This window comes from Battus philenor, unplaced genomic scaffold (assembly GCF_028537555.1).
Source record: "Battus philenor isolate CCGP_79_NKW_IND1 unplaced genomic scaffold, ilBatPhil1.0.hap1 SCAF_4, whole genome shotgun sequence".
NCBI lineage: Eukaryota > Metazoa > Arthropoda > Insecta > Lepidoptera > Papilionidae > Battus > Battus philenor.
The window spans coordinates 16,944,923-16,972,278 of record NW_027181704.1 but is presented as its reverse complement, the minus strand read 5'-3'; the positions used below and the strand labels follow the sequence as shown (position 1 = coordinate 16,972,278).

General features: G+C 34.9%; 1 protein-coding gene across 1 annotated transcript in view; it reads right to left on the bottom strand.

Annotated features, from left to right (window-relative positions):
- The window catches only part of LOC137928670 (ankyrin repeat and BTB/POZ domain-containing protein 2), a 54,229-nt gene extending 35,725 nt beyond the window's left edge, over positions 1-18,504 (bottom strand). Inside the window, exons 1-4 of the mRNA XM_068771594.1 lie at positions 17,306-18,504; positions 2,364-2,414; positions 2,147-2,261; positions 759-768 (exon numbers count right to left, since the gene is read on the bottom strand). Coding sequence (XP_068627695.1) covers positions 759-768; positions 2,147-2,261; positions 2,364-2,414; positions 17,306-18,504 — 1,375 coding nt within the window. The remainder of the gene's footprint in view (positions 1-758; positions 769-2,146; positions 2,262-2,363; positions 2,415-17,305) is intronic.
- Positions 18,505-27,356: the final 8,852 nt, after the last annotated feature.

The window sequence follows — 27,356 nt, the reverse complement described above, 5'->3', positions numbered from 1 at the left end:
TACAAAAAATATTAATACATCAACAAGTCAGGACAAACAAAAAGAAATGTTATACCAAGCTTGCAAGTTGCGTTTGCCCGTGCTTGCAGTACAGGTGCAGGGTACATACTGTACCTAATTGAGACTAAAATATTTCAATCAGTTTCAATACGTTTGTAGGAGCTACAATACGTCATCATCAGCGACGCATCAATCAGGGGAATCCCACGCCAGAGCGCTCTATATTTACGTAAAGCGAAGGAGAGCGCTCTACAACACTTCTCGGCTTGTGATTGACTGACGGTTTGTATTGGTTGAATATTGATTTCATGGTCGGTATAAATATAGTCTAAGCTTGAATATACACACTTCTACTTTGGACTTTGTGTTGTCATTAACTACAAGATCTACCGGCCCTAGAAATATACCCACACAGAATTAACAAATTAAATAGATACATTTACGTGATTGTCAGAGGTCTATCTATTATTTCATTCTTTATTCCGGACCGCTATAGATTTGTAAAGAGTATGGATAATATATGTAAAGGCAGCTCGAAGGAAATTTTAAGAAGTTGATTCATATAAATCTTGAAAGTTTGTCGAAGAAAAAATCTACTCCTTTTCTAAGCTCCACTGTGTCTTAAATGTCTCCTCATTATCAGTATCTCAGAGAGTATCACAGACAGCACATGTGGATAGACCACTTTGTTAAGACACTGGATGCGAGCGGCTTCGCACCGGACCTATAAAAGATCTGTCGGGATGGTATGTGTAGACAATGGACTTCCTGCAGTTGGAACGATGTCATGTCATATACTAGTATGTATTTTTTCATAAGCCCCCGTTATTGGGCACCTCTTGTTCTCCTACCATATCGTTGGGACATGGACTTTATATTTTAGGGTATAATAATGTTTTCATTTGTTTCATCATTTATAGTTTTTGTTCTTTCACAATGTTTCGTGGTTTTTTCTTTCCTTTCTTCCACTCCTTTTTTATTCTTGTCACCCTTTTACCCATAGCCTTTCATCCTTCTATTCACGAACAGTGTCATGACTCGATACCGTGAGAATAGATCGAGAAGAATGCAATTGAAGAAGCTTATCACACAAATTGAAAACAAACATCTCAAGTTGGGAGTCTAGTGAGTCCGTGCAGGAATAGTTGCGGGCAAAGCTAGCACACAATAACTTGGCAGTTCCCATGACAGATCTTTGTTCTGGAATTTCGCAAGCCGTTATTTATGCGAACGATTGGAGTCGGTCGCGTGCGCGCCGCGCTGCCTCGCGATCATTGAGCGACGATTGGTTTGTGCAATCGACGGCGTGCTCCGGTGCCGATCTTAACCTCTATTCGATTATGAAGAAAACCTAAACGTGTCATGTTAAACTTGTTACAATTGATCGTCGACACAGTGCTCATATCTAAATTGTAATTAGTAATTGGTACGTGATACTTTTGTAATTATCTGCGATTGAAAAATCTATTGAATAAATTGGTTAACTAGTTATATCACGGGGACCATTACGTAACTTTAAACTTTATTAAAATTTGTCAAAACAAATCTTCCAGTCGTACAAATTAGAATCTTTGGGCAGGTAGATGTTCAATAGTGGACGTGGAATGGCTGAAACGACAATGATGATTATTATTCTCAATGCAATAAGTAATAAAATGAATTTTTCAATAAAAAAATTTGTATAAATATTATGTATTATCAGAAAGTTATTATTCACTCCTTTCACAATTATATTGTGGCGAATTTATGCTTTTACTTATGCTTTCAAATATTAGCTACTAGTCAACCGAAGGTGATGAAGAGATAATTAATACACAGGTGTGTAAATTCTATGAAGAGATTATCTAATTATATTATACTATATGCTACATAAAGCTGCGAGATTGAATTGAGAATATCCACAGAAGTAGCAAGGACTCCGACGTAGCTCGATGAATTGTTACCAACCGACGGTTATTGGAGCCGAAAGTTTATTGAATGGCGACGTGGGCAGAGCAAGTCCGGTCATCGAGGCGATATTCCGGCAGGCCAACGCTTTGCAGTGTGCATCTATCGCCTGATACGATGATGCTGATAATTAGTAAACATTTATTACTTAGCACAAATATATTTGCTTGTAAACCTTACTTTTAGTAGAGGGGTCGGCGGCGGGCGGCGGCGGCGTGGTGGCGCGGTGAGCGGGCGGCGGCGGGGAGAGGCGGCGCGCATGCGCAGGCGCGGCACCGCCGGATACGCGCACTCGCAGCGCACGTGCGCCTCCGCTGCTACTGACGCCCCCTGCGGTACCCGCTGCACCGGCGCCCCCTGTACCGCTAACGCCACCCGTTCCACTAAAGCCTCCAGCAACGGGAGTCACCCCGGGCACTCCTCCGCTCCACGCTGCTTCTTCTGTAGGTCGGCAGCCACTCGAAGGTCTGTATTGAAACAATTTATTCTCATTAGTAAACGTTATACTAAATCCAATGTATTCGTAAGCAAACATATAATCTCACCTTTGACCTGAAACGTGTCAATTAGCATTGAAGACAAATATATTTATGTGCGCACACGAATGAAATACTCAGTCGAGTATGCTCTCTAACGATCTTATTCAATATCGAATACTTGCTAGAAATGTTTGTACTTATTTTGATGGAGCTTTTGCGATGTGTTAATTAAAATACTTCACGGGCATCGAGCAAAAGATGCCAAGTAAATCAGTCTAAAGATCGCCATTATTGATGACTCATTTGTTAGCAAAAAGCTTGAAAGCTTTTCTATCCGTTTTTAACCATCATGTATGTAGTAATCACTCCGGTTTTTTCCTAATGGAATGCAACAGGCCAATAACTTTAAAAGCGTTGAATTTTAAAGGGCTATCATACATTAATAGACAGGCAATTAACTGTACTTTCATCCCTTTGCAGCTTTTACTTCCACAACCGATCGACCTGCATCAATTTTATATAATATAAACTTTCTTCTATTTAATAACTGAGTTATAATATTCCCATGTTACATACATAATATATATATATATATATATATATATACATATATATATATATATATATGTCAGGGAAATAGTTTTATTAATGTTTTAGAAGAGTGTGATATCTCTAGCATTCAACAACACACTTCTAGAATAATTTTCGTCAACTTAAGCTTTTTAAATTCAACTAACAAAGTTTCAACGCCTTCCGTTATAGGTAAGCATTAATGTTCATTATAATTTAAAGACGTATTGTCATTTATTATTGATTAAGATAAAGTGATATACGAAGGCTTATACTGTATTAAGTTTAAGTTATTACTTGCCAACGCAAAGCAAAGCTGCGAACACTTGCGGCGCGTGTCAACGCTTGAATCATCTTGACCTCTGGCGAGGTCTTACAATCATAAATACTGGTGTCGTGTACCAGAGAGGCAGTGTTTGACACTTCGTTCGCTACATGGAGCTTAAGGTTTACGTGTCGAATTTACGACGATGACTAAAGCCTGCAATGGTTTATGCTTTGCGTTTTGAATATACGGGCGTCGTAATAGAAATCTTTTGAATTGAATTTATATTCAACAGCGTGTAGCCTAACTATCTGCCGATATAACGATGATAATGGAGCGGAGGTTGTGAAGACAATCTAAGTCAATATTTCCCAACATGGAGACCTCCCCTACCGTTGAGCAATTCGATTGTTAAGAGAGCAATCCGAAAATTAACTCGACGTGAGTTTAACCCTTTCCCTTTAATATGAAAATTCTGTATTTTATATAGGGGGACAATAGAATTTTAGAAAAGACAAGGTGGTGCATTGCCCGTAAAAGATTGCAAAATACTGATCTAGGTAATAGTCAAGTGCGTAATGCTGTCATAAACTTTAGTTAATTACATATATGGTCAAAACACAGTTTAGCAGCCACAACAAATATTAAGTACAGGCAAAATATAAAACACAAATTTTTTTGTTTTATAATTAATGCATGTGGAATCTATGTCACCTCCCCGAACATGCAAACACAACACTGTGAATTTAATATGGATTAAGAACTAAAAAGAAAATTAAAACTTATGACAACTTATAATATATTTAAGTAAATGTCGTATAATCAAAGACAATAATGTAAAATTTATTATATATTTGTCGGAAATTTGTCGTCGTTTCACTCCATAGACGCCCTCTGCAAGATATAGACCTCCTCCATAGATATCATACCGTAATCGCCATGCTTGTCAGGCGGGTTGGTGATCTCAATGTGGTATTACAATATGCAGAGGATTTTGCTGCCTATTCTTTGGAGATTTGTTTGTGAGTAGTGGCAATCCTATGTAATTAATGCACAATGTTTGAGTTATATATAAGATTGTTTCTCCGGAATCGAACCCGTGACCTACGATCACATGTCTTTGTCCTCTACCGCGGGGCTACCACTGGTAGATGCTGATTTATTGAAAGTTAATTAAACACAATTAGTGATATTGTGTACATAAATATCAAATTTCAGAGTAACACAAATAATTGTGATAAACTTGTGGATCTACAGAAATATTTATTTGTATTAAAATTACTCCAAATAAATCTACATATTTATAGGTCGCTTAGCGAAATTTTATAATTTATTGGTATAAGAGTATCTAAAAAATAAATTTTCTTCAAATCTACTGGGTCGATAGATTGTTTCTGTAGTGTATGTGTATGAACGCAGCATAGACAAATAGGAGGGACAGACTTGGATGCTCTATGGCAAGGGGACGCTCACAAGATGGCGACTCAGCGAGGTTGAGACAATTGTAAAACATATAATTAATAACGTAATAAAAGTTGTGTTACTCTAGGAAGTGTTTCATTAACATTACAGTTGCGGGTTACACGGACCACATCACAAGATTAGAGCAAAGCCAAATGCAATGAAAGAACGAGTGAAAAGATTAATAAAAGAAATGTAAAATCGAGTTAAAAAAAACATTATCTAACTTCATTATACGTGACATAGGTGCTCCGTGTCATAGCCTTTCGTTAAAAATTAAACTGTCAAACTGTCAATTGTCAAATATGACATCTGTCATGTGTCAATACAGAGAATAAATTTAAGGAGGTAGCAGTAAACGTCACTACTTAGCCAGAATTTTTAAATAAATCGAATAATTAAGCATGGAGCGAATACGAAAACCTTTTACAGCGACATTAGCTATAGCTTGCTGTGTTAATGGGGTTAGAAGTCATGACTCGAGGCCGCCGGATCGGGCGCATAAACTACCGTAACGTATTTGCACATGGCAACACTGTACTGTTGTTGAGATACAATAAACATCAACAATAAATTAAACCTAACAGAATAGCATTGACCAATACATGAACTCTTCGGTAAAAACCTTAGAGAGAAAGATGGGGTCGATAGTAATAAGTTCTGTACAGTTGTAAAGCTTAGATAACGAATGAACACACGTAAATAGCTTGTGACATTTGATTTATGAACTAATTGTGGAAATTTTTGGATATTGTTATGAATTTATTGGCACGTTGCTACGCTACCAACTAAAATAAATTTGAAGACATTACACAAATATTATATTCAATTTCAATCATTTCATTTATAAAAAAAAAACCAACCAACTTAGAAAGCTTTGTGGCCTCATGCACTACAACTTTGATGAAGATCATCACATGCATCAAATGCATATGACTACGATTCTATAAACAACATACAGACAAACTTCACTTATATATTAATATATACATACACACAAACATACACACACACATATATATATATAAATATATATATATATATATACACACATATATATATATCTTCATACGAAGAGAATACCAGATTTATTCGTAATTTGCCAGAAACTTAATTAAAATACATGGTGATGAGTGTTCCATACGTACACTGATCCTCGAAGAGTCTACATACTGTCTTTTTTATCACTTGCACAGATATCCTTAATCCTTCTCTGTTCTTAGCTTATCCATTTATAATGTTATTATCATTCTTTATTATCACTTTCAAACACGTTACACTGTTTTAGCGAAGGAATTAAAGCGGTTCTATAAGATTAAAGTGACAAATATTCGTATCAATACAAAATATCACAAAAACTGTAACCTTAATCAAAAAAAAAAGAATTCACATAAATCGAACAAATTTTTAGAAATATTCAAAACAGATAATTACATCAAGTATAAGGTTACTTAATCTGGCTGGATTTAAACAGAAAACATTTTTTTCTAGCCCTACTATTGGGTGCCTCTTGTACCCCTATCTTTGGGAAGGACAGGATAGTTTATGTCTTATTATTTTTTTTTCACTGTTCTTTTCATTTTCATTCTCTACTATCATTCTTCACATAATCTATCGTTCTATTCTTTCTGTCCGCAATTCATTTTATCTTTCTCTTTCATTCTAATTCTCTTTCATACATCGCCTTCTTATTTCTCTATTTTATATTTTGTTTACATTATATCACATTTTTATTACAGTTTTATGCTCACTCTATTACACTGTTTTATATGTTTATTTATACTTTACAAAAACTGAGAAACTATTCCCTACTTTTGACATTTTCTAACATAGAGGCTATGTTTCCCTCTTTTATTTTTACGCCCAACCGGCATTCGGAGTCGACCCGGAGTCCTTCGAATGCGGGACAGTGGGCAGAAAACATATTTGGGACATGACCCTCATCCTCCACTATTATAGAAGAACTGAGAGCCATTGATAATTGTTTCTAAGATGAATGTCCCACCTAGCAGCGTGTACCACTAACGACTGCCACCACAAAGTCCTGTTGGAAAGCATTTACAAGCTGGAGCTCACATTTGAATGTGACATCGATCGGCGTGTATATGTTGCTTGCATCTGCACATTCAGTTATTGAGTTGTACTATTAATTCGTACTGCGATAGTCTACCATCATTGCTCTTGCAGATCACCAACTCTTGTAGATTTCTATTTGAGAATAAAACTGGTTAAAAGTGGCCTGCATCCATTAAATTAAAGACGGCGTCCATCTTGTGGGTACACATGCCACACTACCTTTGCAAGTCTATGATACTCACTTTACGCCCTAGTGGATGACTGTTCTGCGCTATAAGTGTCGTCAATTCGCTGAGTTTTCATGGCATACTTTCGTTCACCTACGCTTCCCCTTATTTCTGAATCGACCGCGTAGTCAATCTAATATATAAAATTCTCATGTCACGGTGTTCGAACTTGAACTCCTCCGAAACGGCTTGACCGATTTTTACCAAATTTTACATGCGTATTCAGTATGTCTGAGAATCGGCTACTATCTATTTTCCATACCCCTAAGTGATAAGGGTGGTCCACCCCTAAATTTTATTTTTAATTTTTTAGACAATTTTTTTGGTTTTTATTTTATTATGATACAGCATACAAAAATTCATACAAACCTAAATTTTCACCCCTCTACGATCAAACCTTATCTTACATTTGTTAATTAAAAAATTTAATTTTTTTTTTGCAAAACAACGTTTGCGGGATCAGCTAGTAGTCTATACTCGTAAGTAGCTATACAACAACACAATTTTAGTAATGATTATCATTTTGATCTACTTGTGTTCTTTTTAACATTTTGATTCTTTTCTTCAAGTGGCGTCGTAAATGTATCATTAGCAGTAGATTTGCGAGTCGTGACGAAAGTAATGTCTCTCGTGCATGATGCCGATACACGGGCCGCGGGGCCATCGCCTGCGCGAGGCGGGCGCGTCGTGAACTGTACCTTGTTACTGCACACCGATCACGTGTAGTCTCTCAGGACCACAAGGAAAGACTAGAAAATTAATGCCGGTCATCAGTCGGGCTCGTTTCGGAAAATATGCCCAACAGTGGACATCTCTCAAATAACAATGTTAATACGCAATTAAAGTTCCCAAAATAAGATAACTCATAACAATGCTGTAAGGACGAAGCTTCAAAATTTAAACTTTTTTCTTTCTATATCTATATAATCTAATAACTATATCAGAAACATTTTTATCTAATATTCCATTTCCAGATCAATTAAAATATTATAGCTTTACTTGTGTATATCGTAAGAAAAATGCCTGGTATTGTAAACGTATATACACTTGCCCGAAAATGTGTTCCAAAATTTTTTAAGCCTACAGAAAACTTAACCTTATGTACATCTCTAGTTTTACGTTTTTTACTTATTATATTTATGCAAATATAAAACGGTGATATTCAAAAAGTATCTTATTTTTAACTGCCATCTGTACAACCCCTTATTACGGTTATATAATAAAAAAAATTTAATTTACATTATTAACCTAATTTTTCCTTTGCTTGCATGAATTTTAAAAGAACGACTGTCAATCTTACTTATTGACTATTTGTTACATTCATTTAGATTCATACACTTAATTCTATCTTAACATTCTATTGTCTACATTATCCGCCATTCTCTGTATGTTTTCTCTCATTAACTGTGTCCGTTTATTGTAAAAAACCAAAAATCAAATCAAATTATTTTTCTTGGAAAAGGCTATTACAGGCAATTTCAAATCGTCAATCAACATTGGTATCCCTACAAGAAGCTACCACTGGCTTGGAAGGCAGTTCTGCTACAGCCGGCGAGAAATTCAATAGTTGTTCATTACAAATATAGTTTTATACACAACAGTCCGCGACAATAATTAACTTTTCAAGTGATCATCAACATTTAATTCCACGCATTAACATTAGTATAGTATTTTTGGATAGATTAATATACATTTTTAATTATTTAAATAGATCGCATGAAGCACACTGTCATTACTTTCATTTATTACCAACCTTTGAACAATTATTTTATACTTTAAACTTGCAGGTAGCTGGTGTGATAAGAATAACTTAGACTAATTATGTAATAATAATGATTTTTAAACGAAAATCTAAAACTTAATATTTTTTTGATAAATTCTTCGCAGGTGAACGCGGTTACAGCAGGTATATTATATGTTGACGTTTACCTTAATCAATAAAACACTAACTTGTATGCTGCATTGTTTTATATCTAACATTAGCGCAAGTAAAACTACAGTATCTAATAAATTTATTTTATCGTTATTAATTGAACTTTTACGTATTAAATGTTTAGAAACTGGACAAGAATTTTGTGTAGTAAATATGCACACTCTTTGATTAGTGACAGTGTATCTGTTAATTGCTGAATTACTAATAAAAGTCCCAGGTTCGAACTCCTCTGGCGGTTTTGAATAATTAATGGTACTCGCAATTTTCACAAACGGTGAATAAACTTTGGTAAGAAATAGCTTATACTATAAACCAAAAATCGGAATGGTAGAAAGCATGTTACATACGCGTGATAACGCTCATAAACATTATCATCGGCTCACCTTTGACTTAGAAACGCGAACCTTAATTGCGCAGCAAACGACACAACGCTGAGTAACGGAGCCCACAAAGCCTCGGCCGACCGGCGGTGAAGGCGTGACCGAGTGTCAGCGGCCGCATCGAATCGCATCGCCGACACTCGCGCCACGCAACTGTGCATCTACCGTTTTGCCATACTTTAGTTTCGCCGATTGACTCTAATATGGGCTCGATGATCGTGTGACGGCACAAATCGCACCCAGGCGTGACCAATACGCTTTCATGGAATTGATATTGAAAGCCTTTTAGACCTTTATATAGCCTGTTGTTCGTTTCTTTACGTTCGTTATTCTTTTCCGACTAACTGTGTATAGTTCTTCAATGTCGTCATTATCATCTTCGTTACTTAACATAGATAAGAGCACTGAAAGCAGCCTGCAGATAAGAAAAGCTGTCGATTTTATTTCGTGTAAAGACACAAGGCGTAATTTGGACAGATATCCTAACAGACAGAGCTTACCAGATCCAGACGTGTAGATGCCTTCAAGAAACGAGTGACAGACGACAGTGCATATCATTTATTAAAGTTAAATTAATAAAGAAAAATATAAATGAAATTTAGAATAAAATTTCATATGTTATTAAAACATCCATCGATAAATATCACCTATTATATCTGTTGTCTCCCTTGTGCTATGTATATATATACAGCAGTTCTGTATTCAATAAACATATTATAAAAGCGATGCGTAAAGCTCGTCGGCGACGTTTATGACGACTATGGACACCGGCGAGAGCTTTAAAGCGAAGTGAACTACGAACGATCTCATAAAACACGCGAGAATTAGCCGCACCAAGGCAGTTCCGCTTTGAAACAACCATTAACTTAATAGAAAAGTCAATTACGTACACATACACTAAGCTAATGTCCTAAGGCAATCATAAGAAGAATGTTGTTGACAAACAAGAAGGATTAGATTAACTTGAATAAATGAAAAGTTGCCAATCCCCAGTTAATAGTTATTTTGATAGGAATCTATTTACAGAAGAAATCCGAAACATTAATTATAGTAACAATTGTTATAATAACTTTTAAAATACTAAAACAAGAAATAGAAAATACAACAGAAATGCAATGAAGCATGTCCGGTCGCGAGCCGAACCGCGGAGAAAGTGATGATGAATTTAAACAAAATAATGATGGAGACAAATCTACAGAGATCAACTAACTGACAAGAGAAAGAAAAACGAGAAGGAAAACGAATGAGTGGCAACTGAAATTAATGACAACGGGATAAACACGCGAGAGGATCCGATGTTTCACTTCGGAATATTAATATACCGACGCGAGGATTAATATCCACTGATATTTAAATGATGTTCATACGAAAGCAATATTTCGAACTGGAATTCCGTCATGCTAGTGATGCAACATGATAAAGACAAAATTTAGAGTTGAAATTTGTGATTTATTACTGATTCTTCAGGGATTATTTTGGATGCAGATGCTGATGATAGAAAATTATTGTGAACATTTAAAATAACTCGCAACAGTTTAATACATTTGTTGGCAAATAAAATATCTGATTCGTACAAAAAACTTTTTGGCAAAGCACAAAGGTCTTAAGAATTGCTGCTTAAAACTGATTTGCGTTAGAACTTAAACGTAAAATACCATTGATTACATGACAATTAATATGGGCATTAAGTTGTAATAAACCTTTTATGGTTTTGCGTTTATTAAAAGCACTCATTTGTAAAAAACAGGTTTTTTTAAATTTTTACTTATTACACGATAGCACTTGATAATTGATATCAAACATGTAAAATTAAGTACGGAGAAAATTAGGTGTTAAAAAATGCTTAATTTACTGCAGCGTTTTTGTGATAACTGATGTATTTTGGACTATGATACACTTTCAACCTAAAAATATGGATTAAAACGAATACGTCCTATCGCTTGTTAGTAAATCGATTTTTTTCTTTGAAAAGGATGTTTTTCAAAGAAGTGAAAGTGATAAATCAGACTAAATTAATACACGCGGAGACATTGACAACACGATTGAAGGATGCAATATTGAAGACAAATTAAATACATGTATTTTGTTGAGATAACAATTATGATCCTGAAGTAATATTAAATTACATTTTTGAAAAGCCATGTTATGTGATGCCTTTTGTTCTGTTATTGTATTAACAATGATCCAGTCCACTAGTTAATCTCAATAATATAGAGTAAAGGAAAATTTTTGAAAATGACATAGTTCTGCATAAGTTACGGGTCTGTATGGTCGCTTATACAATATGCATCAGTGAAAAGTTACGCATGCAAAACAACTTACCACGTTGAAATTTTTTGTAACCGTGAATCCAGTATTTATTTAATTTTAATATTATTTCAGTTGTGACTCACGAGAACATAAAATGGAGACGAATAGAGAACAATAGAGAATATGTAAAAGAGACGAACAACGGATAGAGATGATAGAGAAAATTGTAAGGTCTGACAACCAATGATTTGTAAAAAATATTTTATTCATTACGATTAAATGTATGATTATGAAGTGCAAAATGTGAATGTCCTAGAACCTTTAGGATTTTAAGTCTACGAATATTCCGGTCTCATTATCTTTTCTTAGCTTATTAGCGGTGATATTAATAAAATGATTTTTGATCGGGAATCGAACTTGCGACCTATGATATCAAGCCAATAGTTAGCTAATAGCTTGTAGCGAACACCGCGATGTGGGCAGATCTCCACTAAGTATGCCGACGTTATAGTTAAAGTCGTGGGACGTGGGCTTCGCAAGATGGGTCATCGTGGCGATCTTTAGAGATGGTCTATGCCTCTATAAGAAGTAGAAGACAATCTAGAACAATATGTTCTTTCTTTGGTAGAGTTCTTCGGTATTGTGACATCTAAACATAATAAGAACTAAATTGTTCGAAATAAACTTTTAAATTTAGAATGATGCTACCCACATATATCCTTTTAATTTATTTTAGCAGCTTTCTTGTTGAATACATTTAGTTTCGTTATTTATGCAACTTCTTTATATCATAATCTATTCCATCTACAATTATAAAGGTTAATACTCTGCTACTGCGCTGTGTGAACTAAGTTAAAAGAAATAACCGTTAGGAATTTAGTTTTGTGGACGCCAATTCAAAGTTTGTAAGAGACAATGAGAAGTTAATAAATACACATTATAGAGCGGCAGGAAGTGAGTCGTTAAAGAAAATGGACAGATCTGATATCGACAGCCAGGCGGCAGGAAGTGTAATCGTTTGTAGAAACCATTGTTCGGTATCGCATGTGGGCGCGAGACGGTGGGAAAGCTTTGCCTATTCTCCTAAGATCAAGTAGATTTATTAAGTAAACGAACTTCTAACTACACGTGTATTTTTTCGCATATTCGTTGTCAATTTAAACCGAACTACATAAGGACAGCGTCCGAGAAAGCACTTGGCATATTACAAGACGCCAAGGCGTCATGTAAAATATCCTGCTGCCTTTATAAATACCAAGAGGTTTTTAGATGTTAGATAAAATTAATTTATTTAACATTGGAATTTTTAAAAGATAGCCCACATATTTTTAACGTATTTTATTTTTGAATCTACTCTGCATCGCTAGGTGTTATAGTTGTGGAGAAGAAACTCCACAACAACACATGTTTTAACAAAGTTTAACTATAGATTTATACATATACACTTTGTCAGATATAGCCTAAATTAAATTAAAATTATCAAGCGTCATCATTGCTAATGATTCTTATTATTTACTGAGTATGAATACCACATAACTAAGGTAACTCTTGCTGACTTAATTTTTTTTCGAAAATCAAGAAAAGATAATTCATTGTATTGTAGATGATAGAAAAACAAAAATGTAAATTGACATATGTATACATATATATGTATATTGTATAAACAAAAGTAACATACAGAGCTCAGCTGTTTGGCAATTTGAAGGGCCAATGGACAGGGTACATAGCGAGCAGAATAGATGGCATCTGGGGCGTTAAGTGTTCGTGGATCTGCCCGTAAGATGGACAAAATCTAGGGTGGAGTTCTGTGTAGTAGTGGATGATCTAGGACTGGAGTGAAGATGATGATGATATACATATGATGTAAATCTGACAGTTTCATGTGAGTTATTTTGTGTGAAGTGTCTGTAGTAGCAGATATGTCAATAAATTTAACAACTGTTTTCTGTTATTTCCAACGACCTATAAACATAGTTTTTCTCTGAATTACGAGTTAATTAGTAAACAAAAAGCCTCACTAAATATACAGTTATAATTGTAACGCCCCACCGCGGAGCCTATCACAGTATTATCTCACTAATTACGTTTTTAACTTCATTGGCATACGGTTGAGTTTTCTTAACCACGCCGTGGTTTCGTCCTTCAGTGTCCTTCACGGTTGTTACACTGTAGTAATTATGGTGTACCATCAAGATATAAAGGATTTATCATCTTTTAATTTACGCAGGAGTGAGTATTTACTTAATTTTAATTGCTATCATATGCCTCTAATAGTTAACACATATTAGCGATTTTGATTTTTAATAACTTTATCAGACACACGTGTGTTAAAAATATAATGTAATGAATATGTAATAATCAGAAAAAAATAAGGTAAAAGGATATTTACTAATTTTCTAGATTTTAATAAGTTGACTAACAATAAGTGTTCTGTTAAAGATTCCTGTGTATAATAAACGTATTTTAATTTTAATCTGTATCATTTACTGAATTGACAATACAAAAAATATTTCTATTTACTAAAAGGGCTATTATCATATTAAACACCGTTTATTAAAACTAAAAACTGTTAAATAGTTTTTTCCCAATATTATTGTAAGTAGTTTATATTGATTTTATGTAAAAATCTAGAACATTATAAGTAACCACATAGCTCTTGCCATTGCAGCTATAAGTAAGGTATATAAATACTTTGTTATATGAAATTGTGTAAGTAATATTTATTCTTTCGAAAAGGTTTTGCTAAGAACTTTTGAAAAATCAAAACATCGATATAACATAAATTTAAATATGTATTTATACATATACTACTGCCAGGTACGGAATATTGACTCTATCGATAAAATACTGGCAAGAAACTACAATTTTTTTCGTTTTATAATATGTCGGATTGTTCGTTATTGGTTAGATCTTGACTCAATAGAGCGGCGTCCTTTTGTATGACTACCCGCTTAAACGATAGCTCGAGGCCGTCGATACTAGCGCTATCTACGTAAGCTGTTTGAAGTTACAGCGTTCCGACATATACAAGTTAGACACATTTATAATTAAGTTTCATTCATATTATTAAATTTTAAGATTTAATAATAATACATAAGATGTCATTTTTAATTATACGCTTTTCGAAATACACGTTTGTCACTGACAATTTTTTTTTCATGTAAAAGAGTTAAACGCGTCCTATCAAGCCTTTAATGGATCTTGAAATACGTTAACTATGGAGAGATCAACAACCGATTCGCAGAGTGTTTGGTGAAGTTTCCGCGGCGGCCGGAAAGCACGGCGTCGTGTCCAATGCGTTTAATCGGCCGCCACTCGGCACGAAAGTGAAGATAATCAGCGACGATGAGGTTTCTTCGAACTACGGCCTGTTTGCGGCAGTTGAAACGAACGGTCGGACATCGGCGCCGAGGCGGAAAGATCATTACAATCAAATTTATATTTATTTCAAATAGCTACGACTTCAATAGTAGCATAAAAAAAGAAATATTTTTGTTGATTTCCATACGAACATGTGAATTACGATCCGTGACTGTATATATTATATATAGTATAAATAAATAGGCGCTGTGAATGAATTTGAAAATTTAACATTCGAAACATTGATGCAATAAAACAGGTACGTGTGTAGAAAACACGTACGCACTTGTTTTGACTATAAACCTAATCGACTTTGTCCTAAATAGTACTAAGCATTAGGATTGCTTTATTTAAATGTAAAAAATGAGTAGAGAATTAAGGATTTCATTTTTTATAGAGTAGGTAACGGCATTAATCCAATACGGGAATTTAGCGCGAATTGATAGATTTATTAATAGTTCACATAACTTTTGAGTTTTCCGTCCTAGACCATGCATGTCTCTTCTAGATGTTTTATAATATATGACCGTATTATATACTTATATATATATAAATAAAAACGGATAGTCAAATATGAAATCGCAAATCTCAAGAATGGCTTGTGTAATTTAACTTTTTTAAATTGATTTTAAAGCACGAGAGATAATACTAAAGAAATGCGAAGAAAACTTCAAAAATACACTGTTCTTTTCTAGTGCCAAACCACAGATTAAACTAAAACATCTGTCACAAGCTGTGGAATATTTGACGTTTATCAAAATCAAGAAAGGCGTGTTACTTAAAAAAAATCGTGTATTGTATAGCATTACATTAAAAATACAAGCATAATATTATTAAAGTCTTTCAGTATATTAAATAAGAGAAATTTTGTAATCATACTGAAATATTCTTCACTTGTTTATATTTCTATTGCCCGGTGACAGATCTATAATTTTAACTATAAATTTTGTTAAAGAAAGCGACATATGTACGTCCGTCTGTGTGAACCCTGATGTATATATTTTCGATATTATTTAACGTAATCTACGGAATAAAAATAAACCAGTTGTACCCGCTATAAGACTCCGTAAACTCATTCACTCGTAGGTTAAACGATTTTATTACAAACTCTCCAACGTAAACGTAAATTTATCTTTTGGTAAATTTAAAGAATTTGCTAAGAACAGACTCTATCATATGGCATATTACTCAATTTCAGATTATGTTCATTAACAATTTAAAAATAATGTTTTTGTTAATAACATCATTAAAAAAACCATAAACCCTACTCAGTTTATTGTAAGTTCTTCTCCGTAGGTGGAACGTTACGAACTAATGTATACATTAATTTTTATTTGAGGATTACAGATGGTTGCAATGATTTTATACAAAACCTTTTTCTGAGTTTCATTTTGATATTATTTTTCAATAAAAAAATAATTTCAATTATATTTTACGTCTTATTTATGATTTTAAAAAGAAATTTCTTCTTGAATAAATTTAGTAGACGATTTTCCGACGAGCCTAAATTATTATTACGACTGCGCAGTTGCAATAACCTGATCATTTTCCTACTCGATACAAATTAAGTCGCGCGCTTCCTAGCGGATGTTAATTCGGAATAGAGAGCGCTGGAGATCGAGGTCTTTGACCAGGTGTGGACGATAGTTATCAGTTCTAGGCAATTAAACCGATCTCTTCTGCGCAAAGGCACACCGACCGCTGCGGATTAGCTTTTTGCCGCGCGTGTGTCGATAACTTATTAATAACTATTTTTATCCTCCTACTTCCTATAGCACTAAAGTGTCAGATCAATTCAAACAAATCTATTTAAACCATTGCCGTACAGCCTTTAGTCACACTTTCGTAAAAAAAAACTTTTATGTAAGAAATTTGAACTTGAAAAGCTATATTCAGAATGTAATCGATGTTCAACAAATTTCATTTTATCATTATAAATAAATAATAGTTTGGACTGCAGAAAAATATAGGATTTATAGACGCCATGTTTGTATTTAAATAAACATGATTTCAAGTAAAACTTACGCTTAATTTAAACCTGAAATACACAAAGATTAAGAGTTAACGATGTTCCACAAAACGTGAAAATTTTTAAATGAACGTATTATACAACTCATAGAAATTACAGGTTGTGAGAGTCCGGTCGAAATTGAGACACAACTTTTAATAATCTTATGCTATAAAACTTCGAAATAAATGTTATAAACTTTTATATAACAATCTTATTTTAGAGCGGAGCCTGATTTCGCTACGAAGCACCTGCATTAGGAATCATACCGTAACGATAGAAATAAATTTAATTGAGATTAACTAAATTAAAAACGAGGCCAGCGGTGAAAATCTGTGATCGCACTAACCGTTTCCTCCAGTCCTGTATGAAGCTCCAATCGCAATGCTCTTCGCCGTCCAGCACGGTGGCTTCGTGGCGGTCAACCGCTCCATGCACCAGCTCTACCAGCTGTCGCGCCCTCTCGAAGTTACCTTCGAACTCTACCACCAAGAACCCGTCCGGACTCATCGTCTCGAAAACATCTTTCTTGTACGTCGCGTCATTAATCGTCACTTCCGGAGGCTGTGCGGCTTCTTCTGATTTTATTTCAGCGTATATAGCCTCGGGTACTTCTATCTCCGATATTAATTGCGTCCCGCCTTTATCTTCTTCTCTGCTTATATCCACATTATCACTATTTTCCATAACACGGTTCACATAAATAGCTTCTTCCTTTGAAGGCGTAGCTTCTCGTTGTCTTGCTTCTCTCTCTTCTTTTTTCTGTTCGCTGTGCTTTCGAATGATTGAATCTCCGAAGTATATAACAACTTTATTGTTATTCTGTGTGATTTTATTAGCAAGTGCACCTTCGGGGTGTTTCGTTTTTTTAATTTTGTCTTGTGACAGTCGTTCGGCAAGTTCGTCGTAGCACGGCGGTCGGTTATTGTACATCTTCTTCTCTGTCAGTGAGCCTTTGTTCTCTTCTTTCTTTTTCTCTACGCTTTGGTAGACCGGCGGCCGACAGCAGTCATCAAACTGAGAGGACCATGGCTTCGGTTCACTGTAAATGTCTTTGTGAGACGTACTTTGGGGCAAGGGTACGTACTTCTCGTGAACAGTTTTCGAAGGGGAACCTTCGTTTCTTCTGAAGTTTAGAACGCTTTTACGCACTTTGGAATCTGATGCATTGTCTTTCTTCGAGCGCGAGTTGGCTAATAATTTGAATAGAGGTTTGTGTTCCGTGTGCTGTTTGATTCGGTCCGTGCTCGGTGCTTTCCTGATGGGGTACGGGCCGGGGTCTTCCTCCGTCTGCGGGTAGAGTTGCTCGCAGCTTGTGGACTTGTGGGCGGCGATTCTTGTCTTGGGGTGTGCTTGGGGCTCTCTGTTCTGCCAGTGTCGGACGGAGAGGCGAGCGGCGCCGCGTATGAACTTGATGGGCTCCCAGGCCTCGGCCTTTTTGAGTATGAAGTTATCGGGCATGTTGTGCTTGGGTTTGCGGGCGTCGGCGGCGCGGCAGGACTGCAGTTCTCTGCAGAGGAAGCAGGAGCAGCGCGCGGAGCACAGCATGCCTGCGTGGAAGCGGCGGACGCACTGCCGGCGCGCGCGTCGCCGCTGCGGCGCTGCAGCCTCGCGTCATCACACTCCTCCTACCGCTGTGACGTCGGCGCGCGGCCGCCTCGCCAATTAAGCACGCGCGAGCCTATTCTTTAAGAGAAACGGTCTTATGTTGGGAACACATTGCTGGTGCGACTTGCAGGATGAAATGATGGGAGAAAACCGTAAACTAAGGACCTTCCTTGACAAGCACCGATCCTAATACCGAAATCGGTTGAATTTTTTAGTACATGTAAGTAAAAGTGTATGTTTTTTTTAACATCAAAACCCGAGATTCAATCCATTCGGCTAATATTTCAAATTTTAGTTAAATCATGAAAAGGGCACTTAACCAAAAGAAAATATGAAAAAATTGCAAGGAAAGCGGAAACAACACACTTCCATACAAATCACTGAGTAAATTAAAATAAATAAACAATTGTCAAATTTTTAATGATAAAATTAATAATAACATGGCACATAAAAATCGCAGTAATTTAAATAATCAAAACACAAACACACAAAAAGTAAAAAACTAAAGAAATTTTAGCAATAATAAATAGAAACACATGAAAACATTTCATAATTGAACAGAATGGTATCCATACATGTGTGTGTTTGTGTATGTATATAAGTGTCTGCGTGCATGTGACCGCAATCAAATCCAAAAGGTATCCTCCAAGTTGTCTACAATAAATTTTTACTATACGAAGTCTGAAGGGATAGCTAATATTAAATTATTATTTTATTATGTTTAGTACTTTATACTATACTAGCTATATTTAGCTAGCTATTATTTTTTTTCACTTTTGTTAAAGTATTTTTAGAAAATAATATAAGCCACCTCAATGCATCGGCTATTTCAGTTCAACCATTTCAGAAATTAGCCGGAATAAACAGACAGACAGACAAAAACAAAAAAAAACTTTTAATTTTGCACCGTATAAGTATTCATATGGATGAAGTAAAAAGCGGATACAGGCAGACACTCCAATTTTATTAATTTATATAAATTTTAATGTCGGTTAGTTAAAACAGTTATGTTACTCAAAAGATTTAAAAATGTAAAAAAAATTCTGGCGGTGTCAATATAACATTGACAAGCGCCAAATTTAAATGGAAACATATTGAATAACAGATTTTTCTCCTTAATCATTTCTCAATGTATCCCATATTCAAAGTTTAAGAAAGAAGTTTATGTTCTTAAGGTCTATTTAATTATTCCGCCTAAAGAATTCTTTCTGCTAAGTTTCATGCTTCTGAAATAATTTTCAAAGCACTTTTTTCAGTCTGCGGTATATTAGCTGTACACAGTTACTTAGAAGCTAAAGGAAGTCAGTTAAGCAGACGGTTTTTCAACTTGAACTTAGAAGTATAAAAAGTTATGCATAAAATGTTTCGGGCACTCATTTTTTTATGAAACACCATTCGTATATAGTTCTAATAAAGAATGGAGAGAAAATTTTAATTTTGGAATAAATATTTTTACTTTTAAATTTTTGAATTTTTGAAACTGTAGCGTTCGTTCCGTATTATTGGCCAGTGCGGACACAATACTTTGAACGCCGATTTGAATTCGGACGCCATTAATGATGTCACTGCCGTCGTCTTCGGGTCGCGTAAATTAAATACTCTTTGTATATATGTGAATAATATGTTACTGGCGATTAAAATAACATATAATTCAACAGCGTTACATATATAATCAGTAAATCAACTCATATACCCGGTGCCGCGTACAAAGTAAATAATTACATTCTATAAACACTTTGTACTATCGTAGTACAAATTACAACAACCGCTTAGGTCCTTATGCGGACTATTCGGCCCAATTTAACGAAAGGCAAGTCATGTAAGCTTAGAATTATGTTCGGAAAGTTTACTACTTGCAATCCAAACACGGACCCGTTTCTGACATTTAACGCGTATATGTCATACATACTTGTTATTAAGTGATCGATTTGAAATAACTTTATTTAGCATTTCTTCAGCAATTTTAAAAGATTTTACTTAGAAAAACTAATTATTATTTGATATCTACTCGGTTTTTATTTCGAATTTGATGATGATGATTGTTATGTATAAAACTTTGTGTCATAAAAGTATAAATATCTCGTTGCCATGGAAATGAACTGAAAATGACGTTAATCTCCGTTGCGACGAAAAAACGTCGTAGAGAAAAATCTCTGTGACGATCCTCTACATCAAGGGAATAGTTCACAGACCCTTCCGTTTTGTAAACTATATTCCTATGAAGCTGTTAGAGCTCCAAGGCTAACAGCACCAACTTCTTCCGTAACAATAGTAGTCTACGACAGCTAAGTCGCATTTTCACGATTACAAAGTCTTACTTAACCTTAAAAGGTTATAACAGAAGCAAAGTAAAGGCTGCCATATAATCAAGTATGTCTTTAGACCTTATGCAATTCACAGTACATCAAATATATATTTAATTTATGTAGTTTGTATGTAATTTTATTAAACACCGGTAGGCTTGACATGTTTAAAGGAAGTTTTTAAGTTGATGAAAAACACATCTGAAAAGGCTCAGGACCACACACTCAGGACACCACATGATATTAGTAGATGAGTGAAGTTCTTAAATAATAATAAAATCGGATGTTGTAGTTGTATGTATCGGATGGTATAGAAAATTATGCATTTTAATATGTTGGTATTTACAATCTATACATATAAAAGTGTATGTCTTAAATGTATAACATTAACAGAATCATAAACTATGCATTTGACCATGTGATGATTTTTAGCAAAGCTGTTGTGCATGAACACGCGATTGCTTCTATGTTGGTTTGACCAATTTTGGACAGATGGCATCACTATCGTTTAAATGAATTTCATATATTACTGTGATAGTTCATGCTGATTTGATGCATGCATGCATGTATGCATGCAAATTTCAATTGAAACGAAAACAGCGAATGAATGATGACATCTCGAGATGTGGGTAAAGTAAGAATTTATGTTAATTGTGAAATTCATATACAGCTCACACAATTAAAATAAAAACAAAAAAATGAATTAACTAATTTCTTTGTTAAATTCCTCGTAGACGTAGTCTCGGGATACAGCTAGTATTAAATAAATAATGCCGTGAAATTTTATGTACAATATCATTCTAGCCTCAACTGTTGACATTGTCACAAGTCGCCTGTGTCAAGTGTTTCTTTTTTAAAAAGCCTATACGAGTTAAAAGTAGAAGAAGCATAGGTAAAAATATGACTGCCTCTTTCTGTGGTCCGTTTAACTATAATTCAATGATTGTTCTTGAACATTGACAGCAGAGTGGAACACTAGCATTTGTTTGTCTGTTATTCCAGAACAACGTCCTGGCACCAGTCTTTATTACAGTACAGATGTTGTTACATACATCTATACCTAAGAATAAAAGCTAGAAAGAGAAGCTTTGTCTAATAAGGCTTAAAAACATTGAAGACAGGTTCAAGGATGCTCACCATCCACGAGGCCCAGAGGCTAAAGAGTGAGGCAGTCATCATTACCTGTCGAATAACAGACACCCTCGGGCTGTATAATAGCGTCCATACGGTGGTAGCAATATCACGTCACACGAACTTGTGTTTGTATAGCAAGGACGAGACTCAAGATGTGATCGCAAAATTCATCGATGTGGCGAATACGGCAACCTCACCGATACTGGCGCACAACCTGATGATGGTAATGTGGAGTAGAAATGAGGAAGTAGACGAAACGTAACTTTAAAAACTGCCACTGACACGTACTTTTTTATTTAAATAGTGTAACATGCAAAAACATTAGCAAAAAGAAAAAAGGATGGCGACGAAGTATTGGCGACATTTGCAACCGTCCTGAAAAATACTCTTAAAGAAAATTAAAACCCTTCGCCTTCAGCTTCTTACAATGTTTTTGTCTTTTTGTGAGATTAATTATGAATTGATACTTTAAATCTTTCAAGATCGTCTATGTATAATTCACTTTGGGTAAATGTTATTATGACAGGATAACTTGTTTCGGTCTCTTGTGATGGAAGAACCGTTAAAAAAAGATATTAACTAATCGTCGAGTAATTCACTCGAGTCATGAACGTTAGTCCGCCGTGAGTGTGTTAATAAAACCAATGATAAAATCTAAATATAGTATCAAATGGTGCCGTGGAACTGAAGTGGTGCCGGTTGGAGTGTGGCCGCGCATGGGATGTGGTTTCGTAATGTTTATAAAGATCTCGAGCTGAGTAGAGGCAGACACTTTATCCGACAGACGCAGCCATTGCAAGCACTCGATCATTTACAAACGATGCGCAATCGACTTAGAGAAAGGCAAATGCGTTTGTGAATCATTTAGGATATTCTCTATACTCGTATGTGTAAATATATACAGGATGATCGGTTATAAGCGTAAGTTAAAAAGGTTAATGTACAGATCATTTGCAAACTATTAATATATGGGACACCCTAGCTTAAAATCAAAGGTTTCAGTAATAATAAATAGCATAATGATAATGTAGTAAAAACAAGCATTTTTTTAAATTAAAAAAATACGAATTAAAGTTAATTATCATTTATTATGTGTCGTTTTAGATTTGGTACTGCCAGAAGTAGTTGATATTTAATATTTCAGAGTGGTAACTTTATGCAGGTGATTGATAGTTGTATTTAATGGAATCAGGCGTTACTTCGCGGAAGTCCATCCTAAGTAAGAAAAGGACCAATATTTAACCACTTCCGCACATGCAGTGGTAGTCGTCGTGCAAAAAAGTGCACCACCCGCCAGACCGCTGATAAATGCGCATACGGCAAACAATGCGAATCACACAACCGCCACCACCAAATCACTCAACACGTGTTTCACCCCTCCACGGGGCATCTTCAGGAGCTATATTACACTGATTAGTGCCAAACACAGAGAGAGATTGATAGTTGTAAAAGCTTTCTACTAAAAATTCTTTGAAATCTTTTACATCTGTAACAAATCAGACTGAATGTAGGCCGCTTCTAACCGATCCTATTCCAGGTCCAGCTGTGGACGTTCTGCGGCTGAAATGATAATTATGATCCAATAGTTTTAAGATTTACTAGATATTGTATGTTTCGTATATATCAATTTTAAAGTTGTAAAAAAAAAATGCTTTATAATATCCAAAGAACGTCATCGCAAATTTATCAACGTAATTTAAACAAACGTAACTTTTGTCATCAGTTTTCTCCAGAGAAAAAGCATCAAAACAACATCGAAAGCAGCGTCTTGATCACTTTTCATTGGGCATGCGAACCCGCTAACAATGGAGCTGGGCTTTCACCGCCAGCGCTGGGATGGGAACCTCGTTAATTACAGATATGACGAACAATACCGCCCGGTTTTATGCAACGAAAGTGACTGTCACTTTGTGATTCAACTTTTTTATGTTTTGCAGTTAATTACTGACATAAGTAATTATTTAATAACAACCACAACTTGATTGTTAAACTCAACTACTGTCCAAGTGTAAAACAAAATAGACCGATTCATAATGTATAATAAATATTACCAGTTTTCTCGCCTTGTGAAGGTTGTATTTACATCAGTTGGTACAAAAAGCTCGCACGATTTATTTTATAGGTTAGTAATAATTAGCTAAGGGTGTGTTTACACCGAAGTCAAATATATTACATTAGTAGATCTCACGTAGTGAATGTTCTCAACGTTATGCTGATTGCTTTTATTTACACTACAATTCGTTGTATTTTTTAACTGCTTTTATTTATTTTGTGGTTACAGGATATCCTTCAATGTATCTTCAATGTGTTTACAATCATAAAAATATATATTTTACGATTTGGACAAAAATGTTAAATTTCTTAAAAAAACTCAATAACAAAGCGATTAGGACAGCATTTTCGCCAATCGGGATGACGATAATAAAAACGTAAACATAATATAAATAAATACATAAGTTGTTACCTTCATAACTTTTTTAAAAAGCAGCATGTAAACGCATCTTTAGATATTACAATTGTTGACGTTGTTTATAATAGTGCAGTTGAAAGAACATCAGTATAGCACTGCCCTGCGAATAGCATAATTGGTATAAACTTTTTTTTATTTATTTTAATTATTGATATACAATAATTAGAAGGAATTAATGGAGACATCGTTTCACACGATAACCTATCTATAATAAACCTTAATATACATTACAAAGCTCTCCAATATAAGCCACTGTTATATTTACCTAATACAACAACTTACTATAGACAATATAGTAATAATTATATTGTATCATAAATGAAGAGATCTGCAGGAGAACCAGAATCACCGACGTAGCTCGAGGAATTGTGCGTCTCAAGTGGCATTGGGCGAGTCATTACCCACGTGCCATCGACAGCCGTCAGGGCATGAAGGTGGGCAGACTTCTAGGTAGACCGACGACACAGTTAAAGTCGCGGGAAGATAAGATAAGATAAAGTTCACTTATTGAACTTTAGAACTTTTCACAGAACTCTTATTGATCCTCTAATTATTCTTTTTTGTATCTACATGTTTTGTTTTTGACTCTACTTTGCTTCGCAAGGTGTTACAGTTGTGTAGAAGAAGCAGGAATAAACTCCACAGCAACATTTTTTTTTAAATTTAACGTCGCTGAATGTGTGCAGCGCTAAACCGGTCATCTCCGTTGGGGCCGAAAGGATTTCGAGTGGTGAATACGAGTAAACGTGGCATGTAAAGTGGTAGACTACCTAGTCTAGGTAGGAAAAGTGGTAGACTACCTAGTCTAGGTAGGAAAAGTGGTAGACTACCTAGTCTAGGTAGGTAAAGTGGTAGACTACCTAGTCTAGGTAGGAAAAGTGGTAGACTACCTAGTCTAGGTAGGTAAAGTGGTAGAATACCTAGTCTAGGTAGGTAAAGTGGTAGAATACATAGTCTAGGTAGGTAAAATGGTAGACTACCTAGTCTAGGTAGGTTGGTAGACTACCTAGTCTACCACTTTACCTACCTAGGCTGGACGAACGAGATAGTTAAGGTCGTGAAAAGACGCTGGATGCGGGCAGCATTGAACTGGTCAGCGTGGCGACCTTTGGGAAAGCCTATGTCTTGCAGTGGACTTCTATCAGCTAAAAAGAAGAAGAAATACGAAGGAACAACAACCTTAATAGTCACTGTAAGCAGCCTAACACAGATCCTTTTTCGACCACTGTTCTTTCAGGGACCAGATGTTTAACCCTTTATGTTTTTAAACAACGTTTATTATTTGATCATAGTTATATTGTATTTGTTAACCAATATAAAACAAATAGTGATGATTTGTAAATTTAACTACACTATTAATTTGTATAATTACCAATAACTAATTAACATATATAAATACACCAATACCTCGCTTTGCGTCGTTTCGTTTTGTGTTTTTTTCGAAGTTGCGTCGTTGCTTAATTAGTACTAATTTTCACTATGCGTCGATAGATTTTCGAGGTTGTGTTGTTTTGGATTCGAATCTTTAATTTTTTTTGAAATTTTCTCTTTTTTCCAAAAGATTGCAACACCTTTGTTTCTAATTGCGCCATGCCATCAAAACTCGGGGATTCCCTTTCTAACTAAAAATCAACGCAATTTTAATACAGTGTTATTTTCACTTTGTTTTGCTAATTTTGGAGTTCAGTTTCAATTATGTAGTGTGTTGTGCTTTTTTTAAAAGAGAATAATAAATTTATATAAATTTTAACGTGTTGTTTCTGGTTACAAAAAAGGTATATATTTTCCAATTTATTTATTGGCAGAGTTATATTATTTTTGTTTTTTAAATGTTCACTTTGTTCAATTTTCTTTTTAAAAAGTTGTATTTTCGTAACTCTGGAACCTATCTTCGATCTTTACATGGTTTGCTATAGAAAATCTTAATTCACTTTGCGGCGTGTTTTTTTTGGACGTAACCACAACGCAAAGTGAGGTATTGGTGTATATCTTTGGAAGACACCTATGCCTTATAGGTGTCTTCCAAAGATATATAGCGATAGCAACGAGGTATTATGGGTACGCAGAGTACGCTGCCTGTCCTTTGGAATCTTAATATGTATGTAAACATCAATATTATATTGTACTTTATACAACACAATATACCGTATATTACATTGGTGCAGTAATTTCAATAAAACTGTACTATATATTGGTGCTCGCTCCGATACCCGCTGGTCAACAGAACATGCCATGAACATATATTTCCATTATAATGAGCATATAAAAACATTTTTATAGTATAACAATTAATGGTTATATTTGAGATGTCCCCGCGTAACGACAAGCGGATACAGACTAGCGCTCGTTTTTACTCACAGAATAAATGTTTTAATTTTCTCAATGTACGCGTGTAGTGATGTGCTGGCTTCTTACTTGGTCTCATATATTTTAAATAATTGTCCCTTGTATAAAATTATAAGTCATGGGGTCACGTGATGTATTATTTTTAATTTATGTATGTAGATATAGTGGATAAACGAAATAAGACTATAGTCCGATATGTTACGCCAGAAGCAGAGATGTCAATTTTTAAATCTGAACAACCAAATTTTTGAAATAGTTTAGCGAATTATAGATTGTAAAAAAGGTTTTAGTATTCATCTGCATGATATCCTAATGCAGTAGAATATCTAGAATTTTTTACAAAGCTATTTTTTATATTGATAGAACTATCGCTAAAAATTTTGAAAGCGTAGTAAAAATCAAACTATGAGTTCTAGAATGATCAGAATTAAGTTCTGCATTGAAGAATAAACCATATTATCATTTTCGTGCACATTTAATTAAAGCTTACTTTCGTCTGCATATAGGCGATCAGAGGGTGAAGGTGAGTTACTGCCCGA